We start from the raw sequence: 21100 nt of genomic DNA, 5'->3' as shown, positions 1-21100 counted from the left end.
CCAACAGAAATGGTTTGCTGTCTGTCATCACCCATGGATGGCATGCACTGCTCAAAAGACTGTGAAGGGAACACCTTTCTAAACAGAGGACAGGAGGCTACAGCTAAACCATACAGCTAAACAGGGCCACAGCAGCTACTGTCACCCAAGACCAGTGTTCTTTGTACAAACGACACTAAGCCAAATGTTAGTGAACATTAAGTTTGTACATAGTGGCATTGTTTTAAAGAGAAATACCTGCTTTTGTGAAGCACCTATTCTAAAATATTACACAAAAATATGGATACTACATATAATGATGCTCCTTTGAAATGGAAAGAAAAAGTCAAAATATATTCTCTTTATTCTTACCTTGAATTCTTTAATTCCAGCGAAAATACTGATAGATGAATTGTCAGTCTCTCCACTTGGTTTGCAGTCGGTCACAATTTCAATTACCTTATCCAATGCCACTTTCATTCGGTCAAACACTCCTCCTTTATTTTTATGGGCTGATTCGCAGTGGGGATGCCTGAGACATGTCTTCGAAACCATTGAAGCTCTTTATTTTAAGATTTGACCCATATCATAATACACAAAATCTTACAGAGAACATGTCATGCTAATAAAAATGGTTCTTTACCAAAATCTCCTGGGTCCCTGGCTCACCCAGCTGCTTCTCCTCACTACAAGTGGAAGCAGGATGAGTAAAAAGCGATAGCAAGGTTAAGTGAAAAAGGCAGAGTGCAAAACTGTATCTTTATACTTCAATAATAAGTTTACTTAAAATATTGGGGGAAAAAAACCCTTTACTTCACCACGATTAAAACTATTTTAAAATGTTGCCTTACATGTGAAGAATTAAAAAAGAATGAGGAAAAATGAACAGATGATATATGACTGTAGATGCATCTTTGACTTTTAAAAAATGATGTAAATGAAAAACTACTCAAGGGCCTAGATACGAACAGAGCCTTCCTAGTGGGCTCCAGAGAACTCTGTTTTTGTGGCTTCCCTGATCTTAGCACAGAGTAAATATTATGAACAGGCAATTCTAAACACACTGCTAATGAGATGTTTACTAGTTCATTCTCGAATTGTACCAATTTGCTAGCAAACCGCTGTTTGGAATTATAGGCTCTTGACTGACAATTTGTTAGAAGTAGAATAAGGAATTAGAGGTATGAATTTACAGAATAAACAAACTAAGGGCTAGCTTAATACTCCACTGTTACTTAATAGATTCTAACTTGCCCAGCTTTTTCTAGAGCACATGTGCTGGCTTCCCAGCAAGACTGGCAAAACTCTGCAGACAGTGACCATGAGCGACAGGCCTCGAGTCATAACACCTAATAAGCCATCTTTTGCTTAGCTGCTCGATCAAAGCTGACTCGTAGGTAAATTGCTGTTTGGAGTTGGGGAAGGAAGTTATTAGCACTCTTATTAAAGAATAACTAAGATTTGACTATTGTAGTCTAGATTCCAATTTATCACTTTGGTCTTTTAAAAAATGTAAAATATCTAAGTTAGATGTATTTAAAATTAATTTATAATAGCAAAAATTTTTTTTTACCTTGGAAGCTGTGAGAAGCATCATTGTACACTTTTCAAGAACTGCCCTAGCCGCTGCCATTTTTGCCTTTTTCTTTTCATCTTTCAAATCCTAAAAATGAAATAAAATCACTGAGCAGTCTAGGATCATGTAAACAATCCAATTTCTTGAAAAATCATTTACTCGACAATTAGGTAACGTTAAAAAAGTGACAAAACAAAAAAAAACGGAATAAAGTTTTATAAAACGTCACTGCTTCAATTTAAATACATCAACACAATACAGTAGAAAGAAACAGCTGCCCTTATTAAGGGCAGTAGAGCCAGGAAATGAGACCTACATTCTTGTGCCCCCGTGGACACACTCCACTCCTAAACAGGAACCACCATCCTACACTTTACTTAATTAAAAGTGACTTATTTGTTGAGCATCTATGGGCTATTATTTCCTTCAAAATAGACGATTAGAAGTCAACTCTTTCCGGCACCGTGTCTGATTAAGCCCATCTAATTATTCAGCTTATTCATCTCAATGTGAAGTCTGTCCTAAACTTAACCAATATGCTGCTCTGTAATGTTCTTGAGATGTGTCTTGGGTATACAATTTTCCCCAACTAGATTATGCACTCTGAGGCACACGCTGTGTTTTGCATTTTTTTTCTTTTGGTTGTTCTTAACAGAGCCCTTGACAGAATGTGTACGATCACAGAAGGTGCCTGAATAGTGCTGACCTATCCAGAATCAAATGCTCTCATAATAATTTGGTTATGACTACCTAAACCAGAGGTCAACAAACATTTTCAATAAAAGTCCAGAAAATAAATTTTTTAGGTCTTCTTGGCCATACAGTCTCTGTCAAAACTGCTTAATTCTGCCACTGCAGTGTGAGAGCCGCCCTAGACAATACATAGACAAATGAACATGGCTGAGTTCCAATAAAAGTTTACTTTCGGCCGCTGAAATTTGAATTACATCAAATTTTTACCTGTCACATTAGTCTTTTTTCATTTGTGAGTTGAGTGAAAAGCCCTTTCTAACAAATAACAAACATCTAAAGTTTGAGAACGATTTGCCTTTTATTTGTTTTAGTAAATTAGAGTCAATTCAAAGTTATCCTTAAAATAATACCACTCTCACTCACTGGCATCCCAATATTGCTTTCTTTAGTAGGAAAGAAAAAAACAGTTACATCCAGTACGTGGGACACTGCATAGAACCCAAAAGCTAATTCAGGTCACAAGATCATATCCCACGGGACTGTATTCTACCAGTGAATATCACCCACCACGAATACCTATCAAAAATAAAGGTTGAGGTCACTTCTAAAATTTCCACCCATTCTTCTCATCTTTAATGTACTGGACAGGACTTCTTGCAAAACAACCTGTGAGTCTTACTGACAACACATCAAGTGTATACGCCATACATAATACTTACAAGCCATACATGACACCATATATTATATGGTGATAGCAAGTGATTGAAAAAGATGGCAATCTGTTAGAGGGCTGGTCCAGAGGACAAAACAGAGGCCTCCATAAAACCCAGATGGTCCAAGAAGGACTAAGTACCAAGTACCAAGAAGCATCACAATCTAGCCTGCCACTTCCCAGGCCAATACCCATCTTCCAACTCCAGCTGCAACCAGGAAAGTTTATGCCCAAAATTATAGTCTATGGGACTATACCAAATCATCTCAAGAAAATGTCAATTATTATATATCTAAACTGCTGACAAGATGGACTCATACAGAAGTACCCCAACAAGAAAAAGTCAATCATGGATAAAATATGGTGTTACACCTCCCTAAATTTAGGAGCTTAGAGTCTGAATTGGGGAACAAACCTAAAAAGAACTAATATCATGGTGTAGTTTGAAATCTATAGGCTTTAGAATCAGACATAACTGAGTTCAATCCGCTAGAAGAGTGACCTTGGGAAAGTTTATTATCCTCTCAGGGTCAGTTTCCTCATGAGTAAAACAGTAATAACAATACCTCCTTTATAGGGATGTTTTAAGAATTAAATGAGATCATGTATATTAAGTACCTGACACACAGCCAATGCAAATAAATAATGGTTTGAGTTATTGCTATTAATCTAATGTAGAATAATTACAGGAACATATAACAAAATAATTATAACAAATTACGGAAAGAATAATAACAGAGATACACAACAAAATACTACAAGAATACATATGATGACTCAATTTATTTGCCCAAGCCCTGGTAGAAGAGTCAAATGAAAAGTTTCATAGAAAAGGAAGCACTTGAGTTGACCCTTGAAGGCAAAATATGGCCTTTCCCAGTGTATGAGGTGGGAACATATTTAACTATTATGTGTGTGTTCAAAAAAGACATACAGATTTACTGACTTTATCCTGGCTTATTTATGAAAGGCTTTCAAGACCAAGCCTATAGATTTAATAAGCAAAGAAATCAACTCAAACAATCACAAAGATCACGCCTCCATCCAAATTGAAAAGTGCATGTATCTGAAGATTTTTAAATGTGGTCAATACATACGTTTTGTCTATCTCCAGTTAGATGTGCAAACTCCACCATTTCATTTCCGAACTGACTGAATATTTGGACAAACTCTTGAAAGCTATTCACTTTCTCTAGTCTTTCCATAGTTGCAAGAACCTGCAAAACAGAGAATATTTTATTATCAGGTGTAGATATGAAAGAGACTGAGATGTCAAGGCTAAGTAGAGAGCGGGAAAATAGAGAAATTCTCAATTCTAGGAGAAAGTTGAGGAAGAGTCAGAGAAGACAGAGAAGGAGGGGCTCAGAAAAGGAGAAGCAGATTCAGAGGTTCGAATCCTCTAGGCAATGATTGCTTTCAGACAGCAGACTTGGGCTTAGCTGAAAATTAACAGGAAAAAGAGTCAAAGAAAGGACTAAATACACAAGAGGTCATTTACGTAGCAAAGTTTGGAGAAGGTGGGAATGGGCAAGACTAAAGTAATAAAATCTTCAGAGAACTAGGAAGGGGGTAAGGACAAAAGATGAAAGCTTTAAGGTTCAGTGAACCAGAATTGGGGGAACTCCATTCTTCTCAGGAAAGGGGAAGGAAGGTTACCCGCAGAGTGAGGAGTGGAAAGGGAGGTCTGGGACTTCAAGAGCAGGAAAACAGTCTGGGTCAGTCAGGAGTTGCCAAGCAGCTTTGGGCAGCCAGGGGTGAAGAGAGAGTGTGACCCAGTAGCAGAGCCAATAGGCAACGTTATGTGTTTTCTTGACATTAGAAATAAAGTAAATAGATGTGAAACATATTTTCAAATACTTTTCTCTAAAATAACAGCACGGGATTAGTTTTAGTCAGACCAAGACAGGTAAAGAAAACACAGATATCCTGTGTTTACTTATTTTTAATGAGGATATGATGGATATTTGGCGTGTTAATCTGCCCTGGCAGCTCAGAAAGTCCAGGCAACGAAGAGAGAGAAGGCAGACTGCCACCACCAAGCAGAAGGTCCTTCTTTCAGAGAGGAAGCTTTCCCCTATTCCTCTAGCACTGTGCGATCCACCTCTCCAATTTCTTTCTCAAAACTTACACTTTGCAATTCACTCAACACTCGTCAGGTAGGTTTTTCCTCAAGCCCTACTGGGACAATCCTTCCCTGGCTGGTGGCCCCCTTCCTTGCCTAGGATATTCTCCAGGGAGAGAAGTGATTGTTCACGCCCTGGCTTCCCAGATGACTGAGGAGCATAACGTTGTCTGAGAGACTATAAGAGTTCTAGACTGGGAGAGTTTAATTCCAATCTCTAAGTTCTGTGATTATTCAGTAATATTTAGGGACTCCGCGTGCAGAAATTTTGTGGCATGGATAACTGTGGTTTCAGAAGATTGAATTTTTTCTTAAGCTTATAAAGTATTACTCTCTGACTTAGGAAAAATAAGATACTGAGGAATTCCATATTTTTATCAAGTAGGTTTCTACTACATACATTGTCGTGGCACTTGGCTTTTCTTCCCAAATTTGTACACATGAAAAGCTTTCACCAATAAGCCTCAACAAGTAGAAAACGGTTTTCTGAGAAAACTTTTTGCATTCAAAAGTTTAGGCCCAGTACACACACTATTTAGGAATTACAGGTACAGAAGAAATATCATTTTAAGCTACAAAGTTATAAACGCTAAAAACAAGCACTGCCAAATTGCCTACAATTAACTTAAAAAAACACTTTTAAAACAAGCCTGAAAGACACAAGTATAGAAACACCAGAAAGGCAAGTACCTTATTTCTTGATGTTATTATTTGCTTAATGACCACTCGGTCTGCCAGCAACAACACTTTCGTCACCGAGGAAAGAAGTAATCTTGCAGCCTTTATAACTCCTGTCTTGTCCGTAAAAATTGTGATCTGGCCATCAGATTCTGGATGGTTCAAGCTGCTGACATCTGTCAGCGCCGCAATTGTTTCTCCTAAAGAAAGGCAAGAGGGAAAAGTTAAATTGGGAGGAAGCCACAAATTCTAATCCAGACTTGTCTCTAATCTTCAAGGTTACGTGCTCAGTGAGTGGAAACTCGGCTTCAGAGTCTTCCTTCAGGAACAAGAAACAGATTATCCTTGATGAGGGCGAGGATTATCACATGAGGCTCTCTAGTGAGAAAATAATAGCATATGCTTAAGAGCTGTGACAAATTTTTGTGTTCACCAAGTTCAAAAAACATTCTAACTTTTGTCTCCAGTGGAATGGTTAACCATGTGATCTAAAAAGCCTCCTGCTCCACAGGAAAGTAAGAGAAATCTCAGGAGCCAATAAGCAAAGAAGAATCTAAAAGCAGAGTAGTAAGCAGCTGCTAAGGCTTTGGCTAAGGGGGAGGGGGTGGAGGGAAGAGGGGGAATATGGGGGATATTGGTTAGGGTTTTATAGACACCCAGGGAGAGAAAACCGAGTGGGAGGCATCCTCAGTGAAAAGGGGGCCTCGAAGAATAAGTCGTAGGTGAAGGGAAGCAGTTTCATCTGCTGGTCAGCCTGGTTCTGGCGGGAAAACAGAAGAAAAGCAAAGCCTGCCTGCTGAGAGGCTTGACTTCGAGTGATGCCAGCATGAACCGAATGGACTCCCCACCCTCTAGAAAAGGTCTTTCTTCACTGTGGCTATCCAAACCTTCTGATTTCGGTAACAGCAATTACCCATCAATGAAGCAACATAAATATTTGTTCTCCACGAAAATGAAACCAGGCTGTAATTCTTTCCCAACCTTACTGTTTAACTTAACAAGATTAAGAAAATAAACGTTTCATCATCTTGTAATGCTCAAGATCATTTTTGAAGTCCTAAATAAACCTGGGTGCATAATGGACTGATTTTCTCATAAAAGCCCTCTAGTCAATACTATTACATATACCCAACAGTGTGTGAGGCCATAGAGTGAAAGGATCCGAATATTAACAGACAGACCACAGGGTGTAACATAATGAAGTCAAAACTTAGGAAGATCAGTCTGGTGGAAGCATAGAAAACGGACTGGAAAGGAGAGACAAAAAGCCAGGCTACTAATCAGGCAGCTATTTCAATTGTGGGTATGAGGTAGTAAGGATCTTGCCAAGTAAAATCCTAGTAAGGATGGTAGCCATAGGAATATAAAAAAGATGATTTGAGAGATACTGAGGAAAGAAAACATAAAATCAGTACCTGAAGAGTGATTAGAAGGAACGGAAAAGTAAAAAAAATGGCTTCGAGGTTGTGAACCTAAGTCACTTAAAAAAATCAGAAGGGCATGGAGAGACAGATGATAAATTTGGTTTCTGACAACAGGAATTTGAAACCACACAGGAAAACCCAAAAGATAAGCCACTAGATATGGACCGGTTACGTATCACGGCAATAGCAGCTTTACTAACAGATGAAGTCTGTGTTAGCCAGCCTCCAAGATGGCTTCCAACGATCCCTCCTTCCCGGTATTTACACCCTTGTGTTGTTTCCTCATCATACCAGGGTTGGTATGGCAGAAGTGATGGTATGTCACTTCTGAAATTAGGTTATTAAAGACACTGAGGTAGCCGGTTTGGTTGCTCTCTCTCTCTCTGAGGGAAGCCAGCTACATTGTAAGCAGCCATTACTACAGAGAGGCGTGCATGGGGAGAAACTGAGGCCTCTGGCCAACAGCCAGCAAAGAAGTGAAGCCTGCCAACAACCAAGAAAACGAGCTTGAAAGCAGATCCTGTAGTCTGGTCAAGGCTTCAGATGAATGGAGGACCAGTCAATACTCTGAGTGCCATCTCATGAGAGACACTGACCCAGAACCAGCCAGTTAAGCCACATCCTAATTCCTGACCCTCAGAAACTCAGTGAGGTAATAAATGTTTATGATTTTAAGTTGTTAAGTTTGGGCTTATTTGTCACACAGCAATAGGTAACTAATACAAAGTTTATATAGCAAAATATACAGAGACAAAAAGAGTTTAGATTTAAACCTTAATGCACACAGAAAGGGGCAGTAGGAAAAGTATCAGTTTGCAACAGCTGAAAGGATAGAAATGTTTCCTCTGTACCTCTGGAAAATGTTACTTTTTCCTGTAGCTCTCAATCACCAAAGCTATTACATATGAGCCTGCACATACGGCATTATTTAACCTTTCTTTTTTCTGACTAAACCCCAAGAACTAAACTCATAAGTACGTGGGATGGTAACATTTGGTTGGCTCCACCAACATGGTCAAATGGTTCCTTAACATTATAAACTTGTTCAAAGTGTAGACTGTTCAGAAATTAGCTCTCTGAAAAAGTCACAAAGCTGTTTTATAGCTTCCTGTCATTTATAGCATTTCTTGTCATTTTTAACTTGTTATATGTAACTAGTTAGTGTTGTGTCTTAATGCAAAAACCCAAAATCATTCAAAAACAAATATTTATTGAGTACTGAGCTCCCATATAAAATATAAAACCTGACTAGTAGCCAAGTAAAAAGTAAAAACACAGTGAGGGGTGGATGAAATGAGTGAAGTCAAAAGGTACAAACTTTCGATTATAAAATAAATAAGTCCTGGGGATGTAACATACAACACGGTGACTATAGTTAATACTACTGTATTGCATATTTGAAAGTTGCTGAGAGTACATTTTAAAAGTCCTCATCACAAGAAAAAAAAATTATAACTATGTATGATGACAATGTTAACTACATTTATTGTGGCGATAATTTTGCAATATATACAAATATCCAATCATTATGTTGTACACCTGAAACTAACATAATGTAGTGTGTCAATTATACCTCAAAAAAAAAAAAAGAAAGTAAAAAGACAATGCAGAGTTCAACACAGGGAAAGATATGTAAAAAACTAATAATTATAATGACAATATTTACTGAGCACTTTCTATATGCCAAATGCATTACATCAAAACACTTCTATAAACACTAACATTATCCCCATTTTATAGATGAGAAAACTGAGGTATGAAAAGTTTAATAGCTTGCTCAGTATCACACTGCCAGAGAATGGCAGAGTTGGGCCTGAAATCCAGGCAGTGTGACTCCAAAGCCCCAGTTCACGATCACTATTTTATGTTGTTTTCCTCCAGTGAATTCTAAGCTGTCCAGAGGAGAAAACGATTGCTATGGGTTCAGAGGGCTAGAAACACTTCAGCAGTGATTTAAGTTAATTCTTAAATTTGCACATATTAAGAGAAAATAGGGCTTCCAGATCATACAACTCCAGGAGGCACCATTCTCATTCTCTTCCCTGAGCGATTATAAGGAGCCATTCTCAAGAAAGGAAAGGGCACTTCATGTGGGAAGAGACAACATGTGGAGCCCATGACATCAGGCTTCAGAAAGACTCCTCTGTGGAGCTGCCTGGGCTCACGGCACACGCAGAGCACCAGTTACTGGAGCTCAGCTCCGCAGACCACAGCCTCTTCTCTCACCCAACCCGAGCACGGTGCGTGCTACAAAGCCAATAAGGTGAGTAGGACTCAGGTTGCCCTTTCATTTATAAACCTCTACTCTTGCTTTAATTAAGGGCTGCTATAAGAAACAATAATGTGAAGAATATCTCTACATTTTCTGTTGAGTTGTCCACTGCATTATGTAATGTCTGTTGTATAAGTGCCCACACAATAATTTAGCGCCAGGAAAAAAGTCACTCTCCTTTTGACAAGCTGGCTTGTTTCCTTTCAACAAACAATGAGAATTACATAACCCTTTCTTTCCCACATTTTTGTCTTGCCTTCCAGGAAATACAAAGATAAATTTTATGATTAATTAGAGTAACAATGTTGGCTGAAGTTTCCAGTGTATCTATTTTCATCTCCTATTTTAATGGGTTTCTTGAACATAGCTTCTATTGTAAGCTGTTTCAAATCCTTTTAAAAACGTAGGCAAAATATAAATTATGAATAGAATAAGGCCATCCCCCCATCCCCACATCAAATCCGTTCTCTATCCCAGTGAGCGGCTAAAACCCAAGAGTCAATCCAGAATGCTCCCTTTCCTTTAATCAATAACCCATTTCTATCTATTTAACCACCTTAATGAGTATTTTATGTCCTCTGCCTACTCTTTATATCACTATGACACTGGCTTGGTTTAGCCTGGCTTATTGTAAAAGCTTCCATACTAATCTCCCTGCCTTTAGTTTCAACTCTCTCTCAATCAACCCTCATTCATTCATTTCCTCCATACTGCCAGAAAGATTTCTAACACAAAACTATATTTCTTTCATCCAGCTCAGAATTCCTCAATCTATCACCTATAGAATAACACTGGGGTCATTCATATAACCTACAGGACCGCAAGTGATCTGCTTGGCCCCTCTGTATTTACTTGGCCTTATCTTACCCACTCCCTTCCTCCCACGATGACTCTCCAAAAACACCTGCTCCTCTCTCAGCGTCGCCTATCTCAGTAAATAGCACCACGATTTACCCAGCTGTTCATACTCCAAACCCTGGAATTACCCATGACTCTTCTTTCTGTCACATGCTGCATCCAAACTATCAGCAAATCCTGCCAGCTCCACCTTGACAATATATCCATACGCATGTGCTTTTCACCACCTCAAATGCTATCACCTAGTCTAAGTCACCATCATCTATCACCTGGGCCACTGCAACAACCTCCTAACTGGTCTCTCTGATTTCACCCCTACACCTCCTAAAATCTAGTCTCCACACAGGAGCCACCAGCGATCCTTTCAAAACATAAATGAGATTACATTACCACCCTGCAAAAAAACCTTCCACTAGCCCCACAGCACACTTAGAACACAGAGCAAAGTCCTGCCATTGCCCAGAAGGCCAGACCTGTTCTCACTCTTCTCCTTGCCAGGAATGCCCCTCCCCTCGACATTCACATGGCTCTCATTTCACTGCAGTCTCTGCTCCAATGTTACTTCCTTAGAGGGACTTCCTTACCCTCTATCTCAGTAGTTCTCAACTAGGGGCCGTTTTTGACCCTTCAAAGGACATTTAGCAATATATGGAGACATTTTTAGTTGTCACAATGGGGAAGAAGGGATCCACTGGCATCTAATAGGTAGAAGCTAGGGATTCTGCTAAACACTCTACCATGCACAGGACAGCGCCCACCCCCAACAAAGAATTATCAACAAACAATTATCCAGCTCAAAATGTCAATGGCATTGCAGTTGAGAAACCCTGCCCTCTCTAAAATATACCTCCACTGGTCTCTTAACCCTTCTCTACTTTGTTATTTTCTCCATGACAACTATCACTAGCTGACATTGTATATTTATTTATTCATTGTTTATGATCTCACTCACTAGAGTGGGTTATAGCTCCCTCACTAGAATGCAAGCTCCTTGAGGGCAGACTTCCACTGACTTGTACATGGCTATATCCTCATGGCTTAGAGCCAGCACTCTAAATATTTATTTAAAGAATAAATGGATAAATGATAGTTCAACAAAGCTGAACTATTTGTATCCATTAAAACACCCCAGGTTCTCTCAGGCTTCTGTGCTACAGAGAATTGTGGATCATCATGAAATTTGCGGTCACTATGATTTGTCTGCAGTAGAGTACAGGCGCATGCTAATTTTTATTTCCATTTCCAACATGGTGGCAACGTAGGCTAATGTGCACCCCAATGGCAGAGTCCAACCCTCACACTCCTCTGTCTCTCTCACATTTCAATGGCAAATGGGAAAAATGGTAATATACCACCCTGCCCGGTGACAGAGTTCGATGTTTCAGGTTTAGGACTTGAGCAGAGAGAAGTTCAATATTCCTAGAAGCTAATCCTGGCCTTTCATGTCCCAGGCATCTGTAATCACAAGGCTAAAGCACAGTACACATCTCTACTTAAAATAATAATTTTTCATCATATCCAAAGCAACAAAATTAGTATAAATAGGCTTCAATCTCAATATCCACATACCTGCTTGCTTAGCTTCAATACAGGCAATATTTATTTCTTCTTTCAAATCCCAGTTTTCATTGGCTATAGCTTCCCCTACTTTAACAAATCTTCCAACTGCCAAGTTGACGGCTTGTCCCACACGCTGAATGGCTTGCAGAGTTTTATCAGACTTTTTGGTATTATCTTTATGATTAATAAGTGTGGTGATCTGAAAATAAAAGATAAAAACAACTTGCTTAAATTTTATCTTAATACCTTAAAAAAAAAAAACTATCAGAAAAGCCAAAGAAATTAAGCCTGGCACACTGAACCAGCCTAACAGACTAAATTGATAGTTCTAATGCTTCAACCCAGAGACAAGCAGCAAAGCATCCTGCATCCCTCCTCAGGACAATGTTTCCATGGTAACAATTCCAAGCGTACCTGAGGGCAGTTATCTGGGGCACACAGTTCCAGAAGCCCTCCAGATATTTCAATAAATCTTAAAGACAGGAGAAAAGCAGGACTGGATGGATTATTACATTCACAGAATCCGCAGAAAACCAAAGCACTTTGGGTCTAATTTCCTCTACTATGACTCAAGCAGCTGTGAGAGCAGAGACAGCATCTTCTTCACCTTGCATTCCGCTCCATTGCCTAGCACAGTGCAAGGGCTGCACAGAATGGTACGTGTGCCATACATGTTTACTGAATTAACTAGATCCTTCAGAATGACCGTTTTAATCTGTTCTATATTTCTCTAAGTTTTGTTGTACACTCAAAGTAAATGAAATACCAACAGTTTTAACACTTGGTTCCAGGCCCTGAAATAAAATACAAAAGGTGACAAGTTAAGCTGGTTGAAACAAACATAAATCTTCAAAATATCTTAGAAAATTAGTACATAAAGTTTGCTGACATAAAAAACTATTTAAAGAATGTTACATCAAAAATACAGATCTCACATAGTACATGTCCACTGAGTATAACTTTAAAATTATTTATATGAGTATATTAACAAAGACTAAAATAGAGAATTAAGAGCAAAGGAATCACTCTGAGCAACTCGATGTGCCAGCACTTTATATGTTATGGTATTAATAGTTTAGAATCAGGAAGGCCTGGGTTTGAGTCTTGGCTCTGCCATTACTAGCTAAATGACCGAGGAAATTTACTTTCTCTCTCTCAATTCCCTCATCTATAGTATTGCTTCTCAAATTCTGAATATTTCCTAGATGCCACATCCTGAGTACGCATCAGTGAACGAGACTAACACAATCCTGACCCCATTTGGTTCACAGTCTAGTAGAATAACAATAACTCGATTACACAAAATATATTTGTTGCACACCTATCACACGCCAAATAGAATTCTAGGCGATGATGAAACAGCAATGCACAAGAAAGAAAAGGCCCACGCTCTCATGGAGATTACACTCTAGTAGAAGGGAGATACAATAATCACAAAAATAGGTAAGTAAAAAATTTTTTAACATAAATGCTATGCAAAGTATTAAAATAGGGTAATGTGATAGAAAGTATGTGTAGAGACCTGAGATTAGTTGATCTTCCTTCTATGAGGAAATCATATTTAAGCTGAAATCTAAATGATATCAAGTAGCCAGGATGGCCAACATCAGGGGATGAAGCATTTTAGAGAGAAGAAATAACTGTTAAAAAAAAAAAAAAAGAGGGGGATGGGGTGGAGGGTCCCTTAGGGATGAGCCTGTCCTGTTCAAGGAATGAGGTAAGGCCAGAAGTGGCTAAAGAACAGTGGGTAAGAGGGCAAGTGCAACACTGATACCCAACAGGTGGGCAGGGGCCAGCCACATAAGGCTGCGAATTGGAGTAAAGAGTTTGTATTTTATTCTAAGTGTGTCAGGAAGCCACCGAAGGGTTTTTAAGCAGGAAAGTGGTATAATCTCTGTAGTGGTTTTAAAATGTGCCCCCAAATTCTTTGATATTTCTCCTTTCAAGAGGTGGAGCCTCATTTCTCTCCCCTTAAGTGTGGGCTAAATTTAGTGATTCATTTCTAATAAACAGAAGAAAGTGGAAGCAATAGTGTACTTCTGAGGGTAGGTCATAAGACATGTTGTGACTTCCATCTCACTCTCTCCCTCTGGGATCAATCCCTGGGGGAGAAAACCAGATACCATATTGTGGAGGACACTCAAGCAACCCTATGGAGAGTCCCACATGGTAAGAAACTGAGGCCTCTGGCCAAAAGAAAGTGAAGAACCAAGGCTCCCTGCAAACAGCCAGATGAGTGAACCTGGGAACAGATTCTCCAGCCCCAGCCAAGCCTTTGCATTACTATGGGCTCAGCCAACATCTGGATTTCAATCTTATGAAAGAGCTTAATCCAGAATCACCAGTGAAATCACTCCAGAATTCTTGACCCAAAGAAACCATGAGATGATAAACGTTTATTGTTTTACGGCACTAAATTTGGGGTCATTTGTTATTAATAGATAATTAACACATATTTTGGTACCTGGAACTGGGGCAGTGCTGTAACAAAATGTAGAATGTGGGAGGAGCTTTGCAGTTGAGCAGTGGGAGCTGAAAAGATTTTGAGCAGTTAAGAAAAGCTAGAAGAGAGGTGAAAAAACTTTGTAGAAGCATGATGACCATTGAGGAGGCTACAGGTGAAAAAATCTTATTGGAAACTGGAGAAAAGAGGATCCTTGTTATGTGGTGGCAGAAAGTCACCCTCAGTAACATGGAAATTAGAAAATATACCTAATGAACTGGGTGATCTAGCTAAGAAGATTTCAAGGCAGATTTTGTAGGTGCCACTTGGTTTCTTTTTGCTTACAGTAAAATGTAAGAGGAGAGACAGTAGCTATTAAAAAGAAGCCAGGGTTTATTGGATTTGAAAATTCCTAGCTTCTCCAGAGGGCAAATGATGCTAAAATTAAGAACGGCTTCCAGGCAAAAATAAAATCCAGGGCACTGTCAGGAAAGCAAGGTCTAAAGATGAAGCTGAGTATGACTATAAAATCTTATATTAATGTCTCAGAAAGATTCAAGGTGGTATTCCACAGATCCATTCAGTCAAACAACAGGTCTTATAAGAAGGTTGTTCCTCAGGAGACCCAGCAGAAGCCCAAGTTAGAGAAGGGCTTATCGCAGAGAGACTTGTGGGTATGGTTTGTCTAATGGAGTGAGCCCAATAAGATTCACAGGAGACCCAAAAAATTTTTAAGATAAGTATGTCAGGAGAAACACCACCAGCTTGGACTGAAAGAGACAGATCATTACAAAATAAGGCATGGTGACTGTAGTTAATAATACTGTATTATATGCTTGAAAGTTGCTAAGAGAGTAGATCTTAAATGTTCTCACCACCACCAGAAAACAACAACAAAAAGATAGTTATGTGAGGTGATGGAGGTTATTAACTAATCCTGTTACGGTAATCATTTGCAATATATGTGTGTATCAAATCATCATGTTGTACACCTTAAATTTACACAATGTTACGTGTCAATCATATCTCAGTAAAGCTTGAAAAATAAAGTATGGCCTTGGAGTCAGTTGTCTGACTCTGAATCTTGTCCAATGGAACAGAGCCTAGAAATAAATCCACATGTATATGGTCAACTATTTAACAAGGGAGACAAGAATACTCAATAGGGAAAGGATAGTTTCTTCAATAAATGGTGTTAGGAAAGCACTTCATAGCTGTGCAACCTTAAATAAGCATCTTTTAATGCTGGTTTTCTTATCTGTAAAAAGGAGATAAAGTAGTGCCTACATACTAAGATTATTGTAGGGCTTAAATTAGGTTATTTACGTAAAATATTTTTCTGTGCCTGCCACATAGAGATGTTAGTGTCATGCCAGTGCACCCCATTTTTCATGCCACAAGTTTAGGGGTCATCTTTGACAGCACCAGTCTAATCTATCAAGCAAGTCATATTCAAGACTTTGCCCAATTCATCCATTTTTCTCCATCTTGACTGTTGCTGCCTTATTTTAAGCCACATCGTCATCTTTTACCTGGACTATTGCAACAGCTTCCTAACTGGTCTCCCTCCTTCCACTTTTGCCACTTTAGCAATCTACTTTTCTCCCAGAAGAGAGTATTCTTTTAAAAAACATACATTTGAGATTGCATTCGTTATTTACTGCTGCAAAACAAATTACCACCAAACTTAATGGTTTAAAACAGCAAACATGTATTATTTAGTTTCTGTGTGTCAGGAATTTGGGAGGGGCTTACCTAGGTGGTTCTAGATCATTCACATGTCTATCTGTTAGCAGGAGACCTCAGATCCTTGCTAGCTGGTGGTCAGACGCCTTAGTTCCTCATATCAGCCTCTGCATCCGGCTGCTCAAGTGTCCCCAAAACTTATTCATCTTATAACTAGAAACTTGTACCCTTTGACTAAGCTCCTTTCCATTTTCCCCAGCACCCAGCCCCTGGCAACCACCATCCTACTCTCCATTTCTGTAAGTTCAGCTTTTTCAGATTCCACATATATGTGAGATCATACAGTATTTGCCCTCTCTATCTGACTTATTTCACTTAGCATAATGCCCTCAAGGTCCATCCACATTGTCACAAATGGCAGGATTTCCTTCTTTCTCATGGCTGAATAATATTCCATTGTATATTTATACCACACCCTCTTTATCCATTCATCCACAGCCAGACACTTAGGTTGTTTCCATAGCTTGACTGCTGTGAATAATGCTGCATAGAAAATGGGAGTGCAGCCATCTCTTCAAGATCCTGATTTCATTTCCTTTGGATAAACACCGAGAAGCAGGATTGCTGGATCATATGTTAGTTCTATTTTTAATTTTTTGAGGAGCCTCCAAACTGTTTTTCATAGTGGCTGTAACAATTTACGTTCCCACCAACAGCACATAAAGGTTCCCTTTTCTCCACATCCTTGCCAACACTTGCTATCTTATCTTTTTTAATAGCCAATTGTAAGGGGTGTGAGGTAATATCTCGTGATTTTGATCTGTATTCCCCTCATAATTAGTGATGCTGAGCATCTTTTCATGTACCTCTTGGCCGTTTGTCTGTCTTCTTTAGGAAAATGTCTATTCACTTCCTCTGCTCATTTTTAAATCAGATTGTGGTTCTTTTGCTATTGAGTTGTATGAGTTCCTTATATATTTGGCATATTAACCCCTCACCAAATAGATGGTTTGCAAATACTTTCTCCCATTCCATAGGTTGTCTTTTCATTGTGTAGATTGCTTCTTTTGCTATGCAGAAGCTTTTTAGTTTGATGTAGTCCTGCTTGTTTATTTTGCTTTTGTTACTTGTGCTTTATCCAAAAAATCATTGCCAAGACCAATGTCGAGATGTTTCCCTATGTTTTCTTCTAGGAATTTTATGGGTTCAGGTCTTACATTTAAGTCTTTAATCCAATTCAAGTTAATTTCTGTTAGTGTGTAAGACAGGGCTCCAATTTCATTCCTCTGCATGTGATTATCCAGTTTTCCCAACACCATTTATTGAAGAAACTAGCCTTTCCCTATTAAGTATTCTTGGCTCCCCTGTCAAGTATTATTTGACCATACATGCATGGATTTATTTCTGGGCTCTTGATTTGTTCCATTGGACTATGTGTCTATTTTTATGCCATAGCATACTGCTTTGATTATATAGCTTTGTTTTATAGTTTGAAATCAGCAAGTGTGATGCCTCCGGCTTTGTTCTGTCTCAGGATTGCTTTGGCTATTCAGGGTCTTTCGTGCTTCCCTACTCATTTTAAAATTCTTTTTCCATTTCTGTGAAAAATGCCATTGTTATTTTGATAGGGATTGCATTGAATCTATAGACGGCTTTGGGTAGTACAGACATTTTAATAATATTAATTCTTCCAATCTATGAGCACACAATATCTTTCCATTTATATGTGCTCTTCAATTTCTTTCATCAAAGTCTTACAGTGTTCAGTGTAAGATTTTTCACCTTCTTGGTTAAATTTATTCTTAAGTATTTTATTGTTTTTCATGCTATTGTAAATGTGATTGTTTTATATCTTTTTCAGATATTTCATTGTTAGCATATAGAAACACAATTGATTTCTGCATGTTGATTTTTTATCCTGCAACTTCACGGAATTCATTTATTAGCTCTAACAGTTTTTTGGTGGCGTCTTTAGCACTTTCTATATATAAGATCACATCAGCTGCAAATAGACAATTTTACTTCTCCCCTTCTGACCTGGATGCCTTTTATTCCTCTTGCGTGCCTGACTGCCCTAGCCGGGGCTTCCAGTACTGTGTTGGATAGGAGTGGTGAGAGTGGCCCTCCTTCTCTTGTTCCTGATCTGAGAGGAAAAGCTTTCAACATTTCACCATTGGGGATGATGTCAGCTGTGGGCTTGTCATATATTGCTTTATTATGTTGAGGTACATTCCTTCTGTACCCAATTTGTTGAGAGTTTTTATCATGCAAGGATGTTGAATTTTGTCAAACACTTTTTTCTGCATCTATTGAAATGTTCATATGACTTTTATCTTTCATTCTATTAATGTGGTTTATCACATTTATTGATTCACATATGTTGTATCATCCTTGCATCCCAGGAATAAAACCTACTTGTTTATGGTGTATGACCATTTTAAAGTGCTATTGAATTTGGTTGGCTAGTATTTTGTTGAGAATTTTTCATCTATATTTATCAGGGATATTGGCCTGATCCCTGTAGGTTTCTTTCCTTGTAGTGTCCTCATCTGGCTTTGGTGTCAGGATAATGATGCAGAGTCCATACTTTAAAATACTACCCTATTACATCTTACCAAGTCCCAATAAAATATGTACTAATATTATCCCCATTTTATAAATGAGGAAAGTGGAGATGAAGGCGAATAGGAGAATTAGGATTGAAATCCAGACAGTCTGACTCCAGAGCCTAACCTCTTAACCACTTAGCCACACTGCTTTCTCTGCCTCACGTGCTGAGAAGAGAATTAAATGAAATGATGCCAGGACTGCGTTTAACTCAGTACCTAGTTTATGGTAAGCATTCAAAGGTATATTATAATTAGCTCTCTTATTTAATCCTTAATTATCATTAAATATAAGAAAACTGAGGCTGAGTGAAATTAAGTACTTGACTCGCAGAGCTAAGAAGTAGCCTAGTTTAGAATTTGAACCCAGGTTTATGTGACACCAAAACCCACCCAGTACTCTTTTCCTTTAGCGGAGGTTTTCAATCTTTCCAATTGTTTTTTGAAGGAGTGCAGAACACTTTCTTCAAAATAAAATATTATCTAAAAGCCCATTAGGTAATTACATCAAAGAAGAGTTTCTATGGTTGAATTTTGAGGATGACTGTGGGTCATGATGCCGGGAAGCAGAGAAACAAAAATGAATCCTATTAGCACCGGCTTAGTCGTTCCCCACACCTGATAGACTAGGGGACTCTTATACCACCTGGAGAACAGAAGGCTTGACCACTGCTGACTATTCCAAACGACCACGTTGGTAGAGACTCTGGAGTAAAGGAAGTTTAAGTTGTGTTTGTTAAATCCCTTATTTACAGAAAGTTTTAAAATTTCAATTATAAAGAAAAGATCCTGCAATTAGGATAAAATACCAACTGCTGTTCAGTTCCAAAACACACATTTTGCTTTCACTACAAGCATCCTCCCCAGTGCATAACTAGGTGTGGCTGTCTTCCTCTTACTTGAAGCAGTCTGGAAAATATTCAATCCAAATACGGGTCATGCCTTTAAAACTAACATTTAGTGAAGCCAAGTCCATTTATAAAAGTCCTACTAAGAGCTCTACTTATGTCCTAAAATTATTTTCAAACTTTTTAAAAGAGAGGTTCAAAAGTTCTACACATTAATTGTTTAAAAACAAAAAACAAACAAAAAAACCCCAAAACCATCGGAAATATAGGAAAGCCTAAAGAAATAAAAATCATCCCAGTGGCCGGTGAGCATTCTGGCATAATTCTTTTCAGTCTTGTTTTATACACATACATACTTAAACACACAGTTTTACAAAAGTGAGATCAAATTTCAATTCCCTTATCACGCAAAAAATAAGACTAGTTAACATTTAACATTAAGCACAACAATAGCAAGCACTATTCTACATGTTTTAAGGCCATTAATCCATTTAATGTTTACATCTCTATGAAATAGATACTATTATTACTCTCATTTTACAGGTAACCAGAAATTTGAAAAGGTCAGGAATTTGCCCAAGGTTACAGTCAGTAAACTGTCTACACCCTTACTCACTGTAATGCCTGTTACCTCCCAGGATTATGTCAAGGATCAAGGGAAAGACAGCTGGTGAAAATACCTTGTAAATTACAATGTGCCAAATATAATTTTAGCATTGTTCTGCAAAAATAGGAGGCATACTAAATTTGGAGTCACAACCTGGAGTTGCCCAGACACCGGAGTCTAGAGAAAGCCTGAATGAAGCGGAAAAGAGGGCAGAGAAGGCATCCCAGGGGGAAGAAAGAGGATCTGATGTATTTAAGAACACTGTTTCAGGATAAAAGAATAAGAACTAGGGCTTACTTTACACCTTCTAACAAAGAGTGTCAAGAAGTACCAATCGCCAACAAAGTATATCCTAGTAGTCAAGAAGATGAACTCTGGCAGGTTTGAATTCTGACTCCACCACGTGACTGTGTGGCAAGTTATCCAACCTTTCTGTGGTTCAGTGTTCTCATCTGTAAAAACAGGAATAACAGTACCCATCTCATAAAATCACTGTGGGGAATAAATTAGTAAATGTAAATAAAGTACTTTAGAATAGCATCTGGTATACAGTTAGCACTACCTAATTGTAAGATATTGTTACACTGTCTACATTTCTAAAATCTCTGTTCTTCCCTCATGTTTGTGATGTTATTCTTATTTTCTAGAATAAATGACAGTAATCTCTTGATTGAAATGGATTTTCTTAGCTTATTTACTTATTTTGTGGGGAGGCAAGAAAGCAACAGAAGACCAGGAAGAAAAAAAGAAATGGTTGTAGCCCAGAGAAAAGAACAAAGCCTGATTTCCCCTGAGGTGAAGAATAAAGGAGCCAGCCCAGGATGGAGAAGCTCATCTCTGGGCTTAACCCATCAGTAAGTTCTCAAAATTATTAGACATAAAAATCAGCTAATCAGCTATGGAAACCAATATGGAAGAAAACACAGTAAATCATGGGATGTGCTTTAAAAGAGGCCTTTCACTCACTTTATATACCATTTTATTGTTTGAATTTTATGTGTTTTATCTTTGCAGTTAAAAACACTCATATATATAG

The 21100-nt window shown here is 38.4% G+C and overlaps 1 protein-coding gene across 1 annotated transcript in view; it reads right to left on the bottom strand.

Moving 5' to 3' along the window:
- The window catches only part of CTNNAL1 (catenin alpha like 1), a 58833-nt gene that overhangs the window by 30591 nt on the left and 7142 nt on the right, over positions 1-21100 (bottom strand). Inside the window, exons 2-6 of the mRNA XM_014834463.3 lie at positions 11884-12073; positions 5773-5960; positions 4058-4177; positions 1553-1642; positions 352-522 (exon numbers count right to left, since the gene is read on the bottom strand). Coding sequence (XP_014689949.2) covers positions 352-522; positions 1553-1642; positions 4058-4177; positions 5773-5960; positions 11884-12073 — 759 coding nt within the window. The remainder of the gene's footprint in view (positions 1-351; positions 523-1552; positions 1643-4057; positions 4178-5772; positions 5961-11883; positions 12074-21100) is intronic.

This window comes from Equus asinus, chromosome 10, assembly GCF_041296235.1.
Source record: "Equus asinus isolate D_3611 breed Donkey chromosome 10, EquAss-T2T_v2, whole genome shotgun sequence".
In the NCBI taxonomy this organism is placed as follows: domain Eukaryota; kingdom Metazoa; phylum Chordata; class Mammalia; order Perissodactyla; family Equidae; genus Equus; species Equus asinus.
The sequence above is the reverse complement of the archived record's forward strand: the minus strand, read 5'-3'. Positions and strand labels throughout refer to the sequence as shown.